The 14874-nt window shown below is 45.5% G+C and overlaps 1 protein-coding gene across 3 annotated transcripts in view; it reads right to left on the reverse strand.

The window, feature by feature from the left end:
* Window positions 1-14874, reverse strand: part of CHERP (calcium homeostasis endoplasmic reticulum protein) — a 56016-nt gene that overhangs the window by 17831 nt on the left and 23311 nt on the right. For all 3 annotated transcript variants that reach the window (XM_068234208.1, XM_068234207.1, XM_068234206.1), the window contains exons 6-11: window positions 14484-14595; window positions 10903-10992; window positions 3901-4306; window positions 3636-3814; window positions 3017-3449; window positions 2264-2502 (exon numbers count right to left, since the gene is read on the reverse strand). In XM_068234208.1, the coding sequence (XP_068090309.1) occupies window positions 2264-2502; window positions 3017-3449; window positions 3636-3814; window positions 3901-4306; window positions 10903-10992; window positions 14484-14595 (1459 nt within the window). The remainder of the gene's footprint in view (window positions 1-2263; window positions 2503-3016; window positions 3450-3635; window positions 3815-3900; window positions 4307-10902; window positions 10993-14483; window positions 14596-14874) is intronic.

A 14874-nucleotide genomic window follows, 5' to 3' on the forward strand; every position in this document is an offset into this window, starting at 1 on the left:
AGTGTACCTTCACTGAGAGGAGCAGGGGAGAGGCGGAGATCCGCTGCTGATAGATGCGAATGGAGGCAGAGCTGCGGCTGAAAGCTCTGCCTCCAACAGCGGCAAAATCCATGACCAAGAAAGTCATGGATTTTGCAGGGGGGGGGGTTTAGGGAGTTAGGGTGGATTTAGTTCGCTTACAGCCGCGGGGATGCAGCGTTTTAGTTAGAACAGTAATGTTACACAGGATTTTGTAATAAAAAGATTTTTAAGAGACTTCAGTGTCTCTCTAATGCAGTGCGGGATGAGTGGGTAGGAAACCGAAGTATATGTTAGCCAGTGGTTCCAACAGTACAGTGGTCCTCGACTAACTTCCACAGAGGGGATATTAAAGGGGGGGGCTATTAACTGCAACATGGCAGAAGAATATACCCACCACCATTTGGAGTTGGGTATTATACTGCGTTGATTCTAATCCCCCCCCCCCCCCCCCCCACACACACACACACTAGACGTTTTCAGCTGACACACTGCCGTTTATCTAATGCATGGCATTATTTATTTATTTATAAAGCTCCAACATATTACGCAGCGCTGAAATTATACTGCAGAGAACATGCAGGGTGTTTCATTAAAGCTCAAATGGAACCTGAATTGAGAAGAATGAGGAGGCTGCCACCTTTATTGCCATATATATATTGCCATGCTGAGCTTTTGTTTTATTTTGAGTCACAACTGCAACAAGGATGCAGCCAGTCGAGTCGGACCAGAGTCAAAGCATCGGATGTGCATGCTCATTCTGGACAGCGACTTTAAAGAGACTCTGAAGTCTTTACACCCCCCCCCCCCGCCCCCCCGTTTTGCTCACATCATCCTGTTAAAGGGATACTGTAGGGGGGTCGGGGGAAAATGAGCTGAACTTACCCGGGGCTTCTAATGGTTCCCCGCAGACATTCTGTGCCCATGCAGCCACTCACCGATGCTCCAGCCCCACCTCCGGTTCACTTCTTGAATTTCAGACTATAAAGTCAGAAAACCACTGCGCCTGCGTTGCCATGGCCTCGATCCCGCTGATGTCATCAAGAGTGCACAGCGCAGGCCCAGTATGGTCTGTGTCTGCGCAGTACACTCCTGGTGACATCAGCGGGAGCGAGGACACGGCAACGCAGGCGCAGTGGTTTTCTGACTTTAAAGTCAGAAATTCCAGAAGTAAACCGGCAGCGGGGCCGGAGCATTGGGGAGTGGCTGCGCCAACACAGGATGTCTGCGGGGGACCATTAGAAGCCCCGAGTAAGTTCAGCTCATTTTCCCCCGACCCCCTACAGTATCCCTTTAAGAGTTAATGCCCCAGTGAAATCGCCGCATCCCACGGCAGATGAGTGATTAAAAATAGGGAAAGCGACCTGCAAAGTCGTGGATCATGCTGCCCTGGCTCGCAGGGCCTTTTCTTCTAGAGAGGCAGAGCTTTCAGCTGTAGCTCTGGCTCTCTGCAATCAATCTCCGCTGGTCTCCGCCTCCTCTCAGTGAAAGAAGAGAGGGGCGGGGAGAGGCGGCAATCTGCAGCGATTGATTGCGGAGGAGGCAGAGCTACAGCCTAAAGCTCTGCCTCATTGAGGAATTAAAGCCCTGCGAGCTTTGTTAATCCTCAGCAATAAATCTGTCTTCTGCCGTGGGGATGCCGCGATTTCACTTAGGCATTAACTCTTAACAGCACTATATGAGAAAATCAGGGGGAAAAAAGAGACTTCAGAGCATCTTTATGCATTAGAAGTAATAATAATAATAATAACCTGAACATTTGTATAGCGCTTTTCTCCTGTCGGACTCAAAGCGCTCAAGAGCTGCAGCCACTGGGACGCACTCATGAGGCCACCCTGCAATGTTAGGGAGTCTTGACTTGAACTCCTTACTGAATAGGTACTTGACCTAGCCAGGATTCGAACCCTGGTCTCCCATGTCAAAGGCAGAGCCCTTAACCAGTACTCTATCCAGCCAGAAGTAGAGCAGCAGCACATAGGCCAGGCAACTGATATAGCTTTGTTTATTATAGAAGGGAGATGGCAACTTTTAATGCAACACACAGGCATGCTGTAAACCTAGCCCAAGTCAAAGAAAAACACATGCCACATTTTATGTCACTATTCCCTCATCTTCTGAGTTCTGTTTTATAGCTGGATTACTTTCAGAGCTTTCTGTGAAGAAAGATTCAAGTCTATGTATCTATGATAGGTTTTCAGCAATTGCAAATTACAGCTCATATAATTTCAAAGGAAAGAGTACTTACCTTAACCAATGGTGCCATAAGTCCTGCAGGAAGATCAAAGTAAGGAACATTGGGAACAAGACTGGGGTCATCATGGTTGACATGAGGTGGTCCTTGCCTGCGCATATGAGGAGGCTGACCATTAAACCCGTGTGGTGGTGGGCCAAAGTCTTGGTGCTGGGGACCTCCCCATGGAGGATGTTCATTCATGCCAGGGTGTGGCATTCTGTGGCCCTGGTGATGGTGTGGTGGTCCCATATCTAAAGCACAAAATAGAAAGTAACAGGGAAGCATAGTGTACTATGATACTCACATAAACGCTGTGTCACATGTATAAAGATTTGTAGCAGCTCTGATAAAGGCTTCACCCTGGGGCTTCTTCCAGCCCCATGAAGACTTACAGGTCCCTCGGTTTTCTCCTGTTGCACTCCACTGACCAGCTGAGCCCCCCCAAAACTATGCAGACGCACCAGTCAGGAGCTATTACACATGCATGGTTCTGGATATGCGTACCTTGCTCGCACTAGCCCGTGACAGCTGATTTTCAGAGGGTCACAGCTGATAAACTGAGCACAACGGGTGGAAATAGAGGGTCCTGTAAGGCTTTCGGGAGCCCCAGGTAATTAAATTAGAACTTTTTCTCTTGTGACAGGTTTACTTTATTCCACAAAAAAAATGATGGGACAGTTACAAGTGTGTTCAATAAGTGTACTCAAATAACCTTAAAGTAAACAAATAGGGAGACACTGAAAAGACAGCACAGCTAATAACTACCTGCAGGAAAGTCTCCTTGAGGATAGTCAAAACGATGAGGAAAAGGCATTCTCTCAAATGGGTGTCGTGGAGGAAAGTCATCCTGCATAAAGCGAGGGGGAAACCGGTTGAAGTTGTGAGGATGGGGCGGCTGGTTGAACTGAGGAGGGTGCTGTTGATGAGGAGGGAAAGGCCCCCGAAAATGAGGAGGTCTCTGCATTCGAAAATGAGGGTCTCTTTGAGAGCCACCCCATGGTGGCTGATCATGCTGATTGCTCCAAGGAGCATCAAACTGGTTATTCCACGGAGGTTCTCTTTGGTTGTTCCAAGCTGGTTCCGGATCATTGCTCCAGTTTGGCTCACAATCGCTCCACATACCCTCATGGCTATTGTTCCATGGAGGACAGTGTGGTGGTGGAGCCTGGTGATGAGCAAAAGGGGGCTGTTCACAAGGCTATTGAAAAGCAAAAGGGAATGAACATGGTAAATGAAATGAAAACTAATTATTTTTGAGAAAATATAAGACTTACAACAATAGCAATATGTAGCAGTGAAAGCAGTAATCTTAGGAAAAAGCTGTACACTTTTTTAATCTATGTATTACAAGCAGGTAAATTGAGACTTGAATGCCTGGAGTTACCTGCTGCTGTCCCCATGGAGCCATAGGCTGTGGTTGGTCAAACCAAGGTGGTTTATTAGGGGGCATCAGGTCATGAGGAGCTGGACCTCTACCTCCTGTAGTAGCGGGATCTGGAACAGCTGCAGGAGGGGGCTCAAATTCTACAGGACTATGTATAGGAAGTACTGGCTTTACATCCTCTGTGGAGAAAAAACAGCATTTAGAGTTGTAACCAACAAGATAAACATTATCACCACAAAGAACAAGAGATCACATGGCAAATTACCTGGTGGAGGAACCTGAGCTGGTACAGGGGCAGGTGCGGGCGGTTCTGGAATTTGTTCTATTACTGGGATCTGAATCTGTTGCTGCTGCTGCTGTAGTTGTTGCTGCTGCTGTAGTTGTTGCTGCTGCTGCTGTAGTTGTTGCTGTTGCTGCTGCTGTAGTTGTTGCTGTTGCTGCTGCTGCAGTTGTTGCTGCTGCTGTAGTTGCTGCTGCTGTAGTTGTTGCTGCTGCTGCTGCTGTAGTTGTTGTTCCTGTTGTTGCTGCTGCTGCTGCTGTTCCTGTTGTTGCTGCTGCTGTTTTAAACTAACCACAAACTCCTCATGCTGTGTTTTCAGTGTCTGAATCTGTTGCTGGAATGCCAGGAGGATTGGTTGCACCACACTAGAGTAATCACTCAGTAAAGAAGCCTATACAAAAAAAAATAAAAACGAAAGGTAGTTAGCATTAAAAACAGCTGACACAGAAAGCTAGCCAATTACCTAATACAAAACAAAAATATTAAAGGTACAAGAGGTTCAATTCACAAGCATTACTGTATGCAGTAAAGCCAAAAATGGATATTACAGAACATTATGTTAAATGTCAATTCACATAGGCTCTTACCACATGGAAAACTAAAATTAACGACTAGTGCGGTAAAGTTACAGACTTGTGAGGCAAGTACCTTATAAATGTTGATTCACAAAGGATAAATATAAACAGGTAAATCAAGTGAGAAGTTCTGTATTTTATCATCAGTTTTGGAGCTGTTGGTGAACAGCCATTTATGAGGTTTATAGAAGGGTGTTAAGGAGAAGGGGAAACAAAAGGTACAAAGAGGAAAGCTATTTAACTTTAATTTCTCTGGGGTACAGCTGGGCACGTGCGTGCCACCGGCACTTTTAGCTGCAGCACTAATTGGTGTCAGGTAATATATTTTCCCGTAGCCAATTATTGACCACCCCCCCAAAAAAAACTGATGAATGATCACTGCTGTAGCCAACAGCAGTAACCGTTAATTTCTTCCCCCCACTACAAAAATCTGCGTGGCAAAGCTTCTGGAAAAACAATCTCTCACTTCTGCTTGTTCCAGTGATGATCCTGCAGCCGGATATCCGAGTCCTGGCTTGATGACATCAAGCTGGGACCCGGGTATTCGGCAGTATGGGGCTGAGTGAAGAGCTGTGCACGGAGGCTCCAGCTGCAGGATCGTTGCTGGAACAGGTAGAGGTGAGATTCATTTTCCAGCAGCTTGGCCACAGGGGGAGCACTGCCTAATCAGGGGGGCCGTTTAGCAGAGGGGGGGGGGGGGGGAACACATCGGACTACACTGGGGGGTTGGAGGGCACATCTGGAAATCTATGGGGGACCTAACGTTGAAGGGCACATCTGGTGGCTATACTTCTGGGGAGGGGGGGGGGGAATACGACGAACTGTGGGCGCATCTGCCTGTCTGTAATGGGGGTGTGTGGCCTAATGCTGGGAGCACATCTGGCTATCTATACTGAAGGGGAGAGGGACCCTATCTGACTACACAGGGGATATAGATATACATATCAGGCTATGCCGCGCAGGAGGATTTCTCAGGCCCTGCTGGGCCGATTTGCATAATTTTTTTTTTTTGCAACACGCAGCTAGCACTTTGCTAGCTGCTTGTGCATTCCGATCGCCGCCGCTCCGCGCAAAATCGCAGATGATCGCCGCACCGTGCCGCCGCAGCCCCCCCCCCCCCCCCCCGAGATCCCGTGCGCTGCCTGGCCAACACGTGCCAGGCAGCGCTGAGGGGTGGATCGGGACTCCCTTAGACGTCACGACATGGCGAAGGGGGAAGCCCTTCAGGAAATCCCGTTCTCTGTACAGCGGCTATCATGTAACGAGCCCTAGGCTTGGGGGTACTCTTGACTGATCCTGATTTATCGAAAATTGTGGGAGAAAGACTATTGATGGTGGCCCGTAGGGCGCCAAGCCTACGTGACACTTTGGTACACGCTCAGGTTATTACTAAGGACACCGATACTTGGTTAGGCGGTACAGCTCTGAATGGTATGTTTAGGTGTGGAGGATGTTCAGTGTGTTCGCATGTGGATGTGACAAAAACTTTTTTCAATTCAGCAGGGGACAGAAAATGGGACATAAGGAGCTTCATAAATTGTAAATCTGAATGGGTTGTGTACCAGCTTACCTGTCCATGTAAAAAGATATATGTAGGCATGACTACAAAACCCTTGACGAAACGCATTGGACAGCACTTGAGTGACATCAGGTGTGGAAAACAGAAGAATGGTGAATTTAGAAGCACCGTAGCGGAACATTTTGGAGAGGCACATAAAAGTGATCCAACTGGCCTTAGATTTAGGGGTATTTATAAATTACCTGATAAGGGAAGGGGAGGAGATAGAGAGAGGACCCTTCTGCAAAAAGAAAGCCGGTGGATATATACACTGAATGCCCTTGAACCTGCTGGTTTAAATAATGAACTGGACTTTGCACCTTTTCTGTAAAGTTTAAAATGGATCCTACATGGAGTAATTTGTAGGATAATGCTTAGCTCTCTAAAAACAGATATATGTTTCTACATACACAAATAATGTAGGTGATTGATAATGACCCCGAATTGTACTGACCTGAGAGGGAAGTGCCTATGCATCTATGCGTAATGTGTTGAAGCGCTTTTGAACATTGTGTTGCACATACAATTGACAAAGAGAGCTACTGTGTTTAACAGCTGGAAGAGAATGCGACAGGCAGAGGGAGGAAGAACCAGCCTGGAACGCACATATAAGGGGAAGAGATTTACCTTAACCAGCTACACCCAGTTGAAGCCCGTAGGAGGCGGGTGCAACACGTAGGTGGGCGGGGTTTCAACCCGCACTGAGTCCTGGAGCCCTCCGGAGTGCCACTGAGTCGGCTCATATCATTTGGCATTTGGACTGGTTGCTACTGGATTCATGCGGCTGGAGACCTCTCCTTTTCAGGATTGAGGTCCGGCGAAAAAGTGAAGGTCCTCTTGTGCGGCACAACTATTACCAGAGGACGACATAGCGATGAAGAGTGGCGAGTCCTGCATTGCGGGTGAAGAGTCCCACTAACACTTTGCCGTTACCTCAGTAGCCATTTTGATTGCATCCTGGCCAGTAGTTTGTCACTCTCCGGACTATTTGCACCATATCTCTGCTCCCCTTCCCCTGCAGGGTAGATAGCCTGTATGGGTGGTGTTTGTGAGAGTGAGTTGCGGCATGTCTGGGCACGGAGCGCTCCAGTGTTTTTAAAATGGTTTTATGGTTTAAACCCGAAGTGTGCTTTTTTCTACTAATAAAGTTTGGTACCTTATTGAATCCTGCAGAGTGATAGCACTTGTTTATTGTTAGTTGTGGTAGATTTAGCTGTGCTGTCATTCCTGTTCACAGTTTGCAGGTTTTATTACGAGGTTGAGTACGTGCAGATTCTTTAAAATATTGTCGAGCCCTAGGCTCGCTACATGATTTTAAAAAAAATAAATGTAAAAAAAATAGTGCTGCGCTGCCCCCTGGCGGTTTCTAATAGACCGCCAGGGAGGTTAAGCTATTTTGAGTGTGGCATGGATGTTGGTGCTGACTGATTCAAGCTGATAGAAGAGCAACGTTAACGGAAATAACCACTCGTTAAAACCGAGGTATGCATCAAACAACAACACGCACAACCTTAAGGCTGATGGGCTACAACAGCAGAACACCCCACCGGGTACCACTCATCTCCACTACAAACAGGAAAAATAGGCTACAATTTGCACGAGCTCACCAAAATTGGACAGTTGAAGACTGGAAAAATGTTGCCTGGTCTGATGAGTCTCGATAGAGTGACAGTTTGGCGTAAACAGAATAAGAACATGGATCCAACATGCCTTGTTACCACTGTGCAGGCTGGTGGTGGTGTAATGGTGTGGGGGATGTTTTCTTGGCACACTTTAGGCTCCTTAGTGCCAACTGGGCATCGTTTAACTGCCACGGGCTACCTAAGCATCGTTTCTGACCATGTCCATCCCTTCATGACCACCATGTACCCATCCTCTGATGGCTACTTCCAGCAGGATAATCCACCATGTCACAAAGCTTGAATCATTTCAAATTGGTTTCTTGAACATGACAATGAGTTCACTGTACTAAGATGGCCCCCACAGTCACCAGATCTCAACCCAATAGAGCATCTTTGGGATGTGATGGAACGGGAGCTTCGTGCCCTGGATGTGCACCCCACAAATCTCCATCAACTGCAAGATAATATCCTATCAACATGGTCAACATTTCTAAAGAATGCTTTCAGCACCTTGTTGATTCAATGCCACGTAGAATTAAGGCAGTTCTGAAGGCGAAAGGGGGTCAAACACCGTATTAGTATGGTGTTCCCAATTCTAATACGGTGTGTGATCTATATTGCGGAGGAACTGAGGGCACATCTGGCTACCTTTTGGGTGGTGGTTTCACCAGCATCTCATCTCTGATGCTGGTAAACCTTGTTCAGCCCTATCAGGGGACCATGCCTGGGCGCTACTCGACAACCAGGGAAATTGGTATAAGGGAATGGGAAGGGTCAAATGGGGAAATGTAACAGAATACTGTAAAACGTAATAATGGAGATGCAGGGAAAAGGAAGAGTATTACGATGAAATATACAGATTAACCACACCCACTTTAAAGACCATGCCCTCTACATAATAAAGTTATTAAAATTTCTCAGCTTGGACTTGCTCTTTACTTGTCAGTATAATAATAATAAACAATGATGTCTGAATGAAATACCACGATTCCTTAAAGGGAGCCTCCATTTTAAAAATAAACAAAACGGATACTCACCTAAGGAGAGGGAAGTCTCTGGGTCCTATAGAGCCTTCCTGTTCTTCTACCGGTCTCAGAGTTCCTTCGCAGGTTCCCCACGGTAGCAGTCCTCGACCGTTTGGTAACGAGAAGACCTGCAGGACAATGGGAAGGCTTTGCAGGACCCAGAGCCTTACCTGTCCTTAGGTGAGTATCTGTGTTTTTATTTTTAAAGTCGCTTCAGATTACCTCAATTCCAAATGAAAAAGCACGAGGTAAAAACCTTTGTGAATAACCATGACGTTTTTGATAATTTATCAAACTACTACCCCATGGGTTAAAATCTTATTTTTTTACTACATGAGGTAATTTACCTCACATGAAACGTTTACTGGACTTAGTGGATTAAGCACAAGATAACTACAGAAGTTAAAATAAATTGCAGGGTTCTTTTCCTTCTGTGTCACTGCTGTTGCACTGCCAAACAGGTCTCTTATAGTGTCAATAAAATATTTTGAGTACATTTGCAGTATCTTGAACACTAGTTTAACCTTCCTGGTGGTAAGCCCGACAGTGTTGGGCTAGCCGCCGCAGGGGATCGCATGGCCATGGGAGGATTTTTTTTCATAAAATGTGTTCAATTTTCTTCAGCTAGCGCTTGGCTAGCTACCTGTGCCCTAGGGCTGCACGGTTTTGCGGTTTTAAACCGAAACCGCGATTCACGTGCAGCCGATTTCAGGATTGTCAGTAGCTTCGGTTTTGGGAGCCACTGATTGGCAGAAGCTGCGACTAGCAGTGAATATTTATGATTGTTAATGAGCCGGGCAGCAGGGGAGGGCGAGTCCAGTCCAGAGCAGCACACAGCGCCACCAATAGCTAGATAGAGATTGTATGACGGAGGAGGTAGGCGGAACTGTACAGAGGGTGGTACAAAGTGATTGGTGGTGCTGTGTGCTGCTCTGGACTGGACTCGCCCTCCCCCTGCTGCCCGGCTCATTAACAATTAAATATTCACTGCTAGTCCTAGCTTCTGCCACGCCTCCCCCTTCCAACAACATGGGGAGCGCAGTGATGCAGGATTATATTTTCATCAGCTGGCCCCAGGAACTGCCGGGAGGGAAAGAGGCAGAGCCAGCGTGTTAACAGCAGCTGCTGAAAGTGACGAGAGCTAGCCAGGAGGAAAGGCAGTGCTGTAAGGTTAGACTATTAGAAGGAGGGGCTCCGAACTCTTTCCTGTCCTGGCACCTCTGAGCACCGCTTCTGTGCTCCGTACACAGATGTCTCCCTCTCTGCACACTTGCTTATAGAAGCAGTGATGGTTTTCTGTCCCTCTGCCTACACTTCCTTAATGTCGCAGCGCTGGTGTTCTGTCTTTATTCTGCGGGTGATGGTCTGAAGGTAATAGATCACCCACTCCTACCCCTCATTGCCCTTCTCACATTCCTCAGCCTTCTCTCACTGTTATTTATGATACTCTGCACTTTAACTATTACCCTGCTGGAAGCTCTGTGGCCAGATTAACAAGTTCTCTCGTACACAGTCTGCCTCAATTGTCATCAAAATGCTCTTTATTTATAGCAGGATCTAATACTGGGGCAACTATACTGGAGGCGCTTACCTGGCTAAACTATACTGGGGGCATTGTGAATTTAGTGCTAAAGCTCGATTTGAAAAAAATCGTGAAAAAAAATCGAAATCGCAATTTGAGAAAAAATAAATAAATAAATAAAATCGCAATTTCAATTTTTTCCTAAAATCGTGCAGCCCTACTGTGCCCCCCAAGTGCCTCCGCTCTACTCCCCGATCCCCGCCGGAATACATACCCCCCAGGGATCCCGCAATGGCGCAGCCTCCCGATCAGCTCCAGGCTTCGCTATGGGGAGGATCGGAACTGTGCATGATGTCATGTCCGATCATCGCCATAGTGACGACTGAAGCTAATTGGGAAGCTGCGCCTCTCGCGGGATCGTGGACGGGTGAGTGTTGTCGGCGATCGGGGGGAGAAGATAGGTGCCGGGGGACACAGGTAGCTAGCCTAGTGCTAGCTACGAAGTTTAAAACTTTTATTCTAAAACAACTTTTATTCTAAAACTCCCTCCCGCAGACGCAGCCTCATAAACTGCGTACCGCCAGGGAGGTTAATAAAGCAACCACTCTACCTTGGTTTGAAAATGCTTCAGTCAGGATTGATGGTCAGAGTCAATTAACTACTGTAATAATCAAAAAATAGTTACCTGGTGCTGGCCTAATCCAAGAGCAGGACTCTGCAATTGCAGGATCGTGGCTTCATCAAAGTAGCCATTCTTCTCCCATAGCTGAAGCAGCTGTGGACAAAAACAGATAAATCAGCATGTATTTCATATTTATCAAAGAAAGTAAAATCAGTTTTTGTTTGGGTGAAGTCTTGAAAGCTGCCAACCTAAACATTCTAATGAGCAGTGTGGAAAGTCAGGAAAATGCTAGGGAACGTCTTTCTGATATAAAATGACCAGTAGCTAAAGCTTTTTAAAGAGTAACTGTCAGGCTGCAGAAGCTAATTTAAACCTCTATTCTCCTGTGTTAAACAGTTTAGAAGGAAGCCCAAAAGCAATTAGTGAAGATAAAAATCTCAGTTACCTTTGATGTGTGCTTATCAGCAAGGCTGTTATTCTTAAGAAGACGCAAGCCGCATACCATACTGCAAAGCATTCTGGGGCTCTCCCCTTGGCTGCTAATGAGACGTTACAGCAGCTTGTAATCGCGTAGCACTGATAAATCTCCGGCAGAGTACACTGCAGGAGTCGGCTATTGTTCCTAGCCACATGGCTCATTAATATTCACTGCACACTGTGTTATTTAGTACCAGCTTATCTGTGATCAGGAAGCAGGCAGGACATGACGACACATTTGACAGAAAAACATGGAGCCTGCCATGAGCTGTCAGGAGCATCTATCTCTGCATATACTATATACAAATTCTGTGAAATCCAAACGTGGACAGTGAAATGCATATGTAATGTAAGTACAGCCAATCTTTAGCTACTGATATATGTGTTTATTTTCTCTGAGACCTTATACCTAACAGCTCCTCTTTAACTTAAAGAACCACCATCACGAAAAAAATTGTAAAATTTAAAATACATGCATACACATACAAATAAGAAGTAGGTTTCTCCCAGAGTAAAATGAAATATAAATTACTTTTCTCCTATGTTACTGTCACTTACAGTAGGTATGAGAAATCTGACAGGTTTTTGACTCATCCATCTCTTCATAGGGGATTCTCAGCATTTCATTTATTCTTCACAAAAGCACTCCCTGGAAAGGATCTATACAAAAATGCCTGCAGACATCCTACTGGTTTGCACACTAATATGACAGTTGGACTGAGCAAAAAAAAAAAAAAAAAAAAAACTCAATTTCCACCTCATACCCCACACTGCTTGATATCAGAAGAAATCTGTAGCTTTATCAGCCATGCCTGATCTCCAATTAGTGACACAGGGAGGGAGAAGGTGGTACAAGACCAATTCTTGGTCTTAGCAGTAGCTGGGAAAGACCAGGCTGCTGTAATTACTTGGTGGCCTCTCTCCTGTAGCCTAGACAGAAGCCTCAACATGGATGTCATCACTGTATCTTCAGGGGCCTTGCAAGTAAAGATGGTGATGGGGTGGGGGTTGCAATATTTTTTAAGTAGGGAGGGTGCAAAGGTCTAAAAATGTGTAGATGGAATTTATAAACAAAGATTAGTTTTGCTGATTTATATTATGTTGTGAGTGTGACTGTAGTTCTACTTAAAAACAAAACAAAAACAATTACACCTGACAGGTCAGACCACAGGCTTGTTATAGCAGCTACACCAGCTACTGTGAGACTGCACTGAAATTGTTGTGATTCTGTCCCTCTCAATGCTGACAATCCTTCAGTGATAATCAAGTCTGGAACAATGTTCCCAATTCACGTACTGCCGGTAATATATTGCAGGTGACAACAGCAGCACAGTATCACACATTGAGCAATAAGCACATTACCATTGCAACACTTGCATTACCCATGTACCACGAGATGCACTCATTACACAATGCACAGCACTCAGCTGCTGTTAGAACAAGTAATATTGCTGTGCGCTTCCTGCACACGACATTACTGGCAGTACATGAATCGGGCCCCATGTGTCTTGGAGGTGAACCCATCACTAAGGTCTGTTCATAAAGCACATGGTTATTATTATTTATATAGCGCCAACATATTACGCAGCGCTGTACAGTGTGTGTGTGTGTGTGTGTGTGTGTGTGTGTGTGTGTGTGTGTGTGTGTGTGTGTGTGTGTGTGTGTGTGTGTGTGTGTGTGTGTGTGTGTGTGTATATATTGTCTTGTCACTAACTGTCCCTCAAAGGAGCTCACAATCTAGTCCCTACCATAGCCATATGTCTATATTATGTAGTGTAAGCACTGTAGTCTAGGGCCAATTTTAGGGGGAGCCAATTAACTTATCCGTATGTTTTTGGAATGTGGGAGGAAACCGGAGAGCCCGGAGGAAACCCACGCAGACACGGAGAGAACATACAAACTCTTTGCAGATAGTGCCCTGGCTGGGATTCGAACCGGGGACCCAGCGCTGCAAGGCGAGAGCGCTAACCACTGCGCCACCGTGCTGCCCAACCAATCAATGGTTAATTGATTGCAGGTAATGTCTACAACTACATAATGTCCAAACCTTCAGCCTGATTTTAAAATGTTAAGATTTCTGGTCCTGACATAGAATTTGAAAGAACATTTTAAAATATATCTGTTCATAACCCTTGCCAGCTATTTTTCTTAACCCCTTCAGTATCAGAGACCGCTGGTACCAAATACAGGGGCATACAGACGAATCACCGCTGCCGCCTCACACCTGTCGCCTCAGCCCACCCTGCTCTGCTGCCTCTGTGACGGCTGAGCTCTGTGAGCCAGTCAGGAGCGGATTTCATTGGCTCCTGACCCTGTGATTATTGTGAGCCAATGAGATTGGCTCATGTTGATGATGGGGTCCCTGGCTGGAATAACAGCCTCCTTCAATCAGCGTCGTCTGAAACAGGTTAAAGAGGCACTGTAATGACATATATTACCATGCAGTAGATTATTCAGGGTACCCACTTTTACATTAATTATCCTCGTTGCAGCTTTAGAAATACTTCCTATATCTATATTGCTGTATAATGGTATGTAGCTCCGCCTCCCAGTGAGGAGCCTAGGCTGTTTAGCAATGTGGAGTCCCCCCCCCCCAGGCATTCTGGGAGACCAGGTATTATTTTTACTGGCCTCAGAACCTAGAGATGCACCTGCAAGCAGTAAAGATGTCACCACCTATGATAACTTTCAGAATGTAAATTAAGTTGAGGAAAGATTTCACAATGGGTAAACACTGACTATATCATAAATATATATAAATATATATATATATATATATATATATATATATATATATATATATATATATATATATATATATATATATACATATATATACACACACACACACACACACACACACACACACATTTTATTCAAGCTCTTCCTACCTAACAAAAACCAAGCAATCTGCATCAATGGACTGCATCTGTGTCAAACGCCAAATGCGCAGGCTCACTAATGTACGGTTGTGTGGGGGCACCATGCTCATGCCCATTAAGTAATGGTCTAAATTACAAGTTACTTAAATAAATAATGCAATTTAAAAAATGAAAAAATGGGCATTCTCCCAAGTACATGTTACATAGTAATATGTTAAAAGTATGCCATGACCAATAACTCTGAACTGTAAAAGCAATTGCTGTCTGACTGAAGGACATACTTACACGTGCTATCTTCTGCTGCTTGTCCTCTTCTACTGCCAGGAAGCTGGTACAGTAAATAGGAACGACTACCTTCTGAAGGGCCGCCAAAAGTTCCCGAGCTTGTTTCCTCTGACTGTAAATAGAAAAAAAAATAGCTGTGCAAAACCATAAAATGTGGAATATGCTCAAGTGCTACCTATAATGCCCCAAGGACAATCAGACTGGCTACACCTGAACGCCATTGCTGTCCTCTTACCACTGCTCTATGTAGAGAGGCTTTTTAAAGTTCCTCTATTTCTCCTCCCCATGTATACTAGTATGCAGACAGCCCTCTATCATCACTACGGTAATAGCAGGCATGGAGTCAGGAAGCTATGGGCAAATCCACCCCACTCGGTGGCACTTCAGGTGA

The sequence above is a fragment of the Hyperolius riggenbachi genome, chromosome 1 (assembly GCF_040937935.1).
Source record: "Hyperolius riggenbachi isolate aHypRig1 chromosome 1, aHypRig1.pri, whole genome shotgun sequence".
NCBI lineage: Eukaryota > Metazoa > Chordata > Amphibia > Anura > Hyperoliidae > Hyperolius > Hyperolius riggenbachi.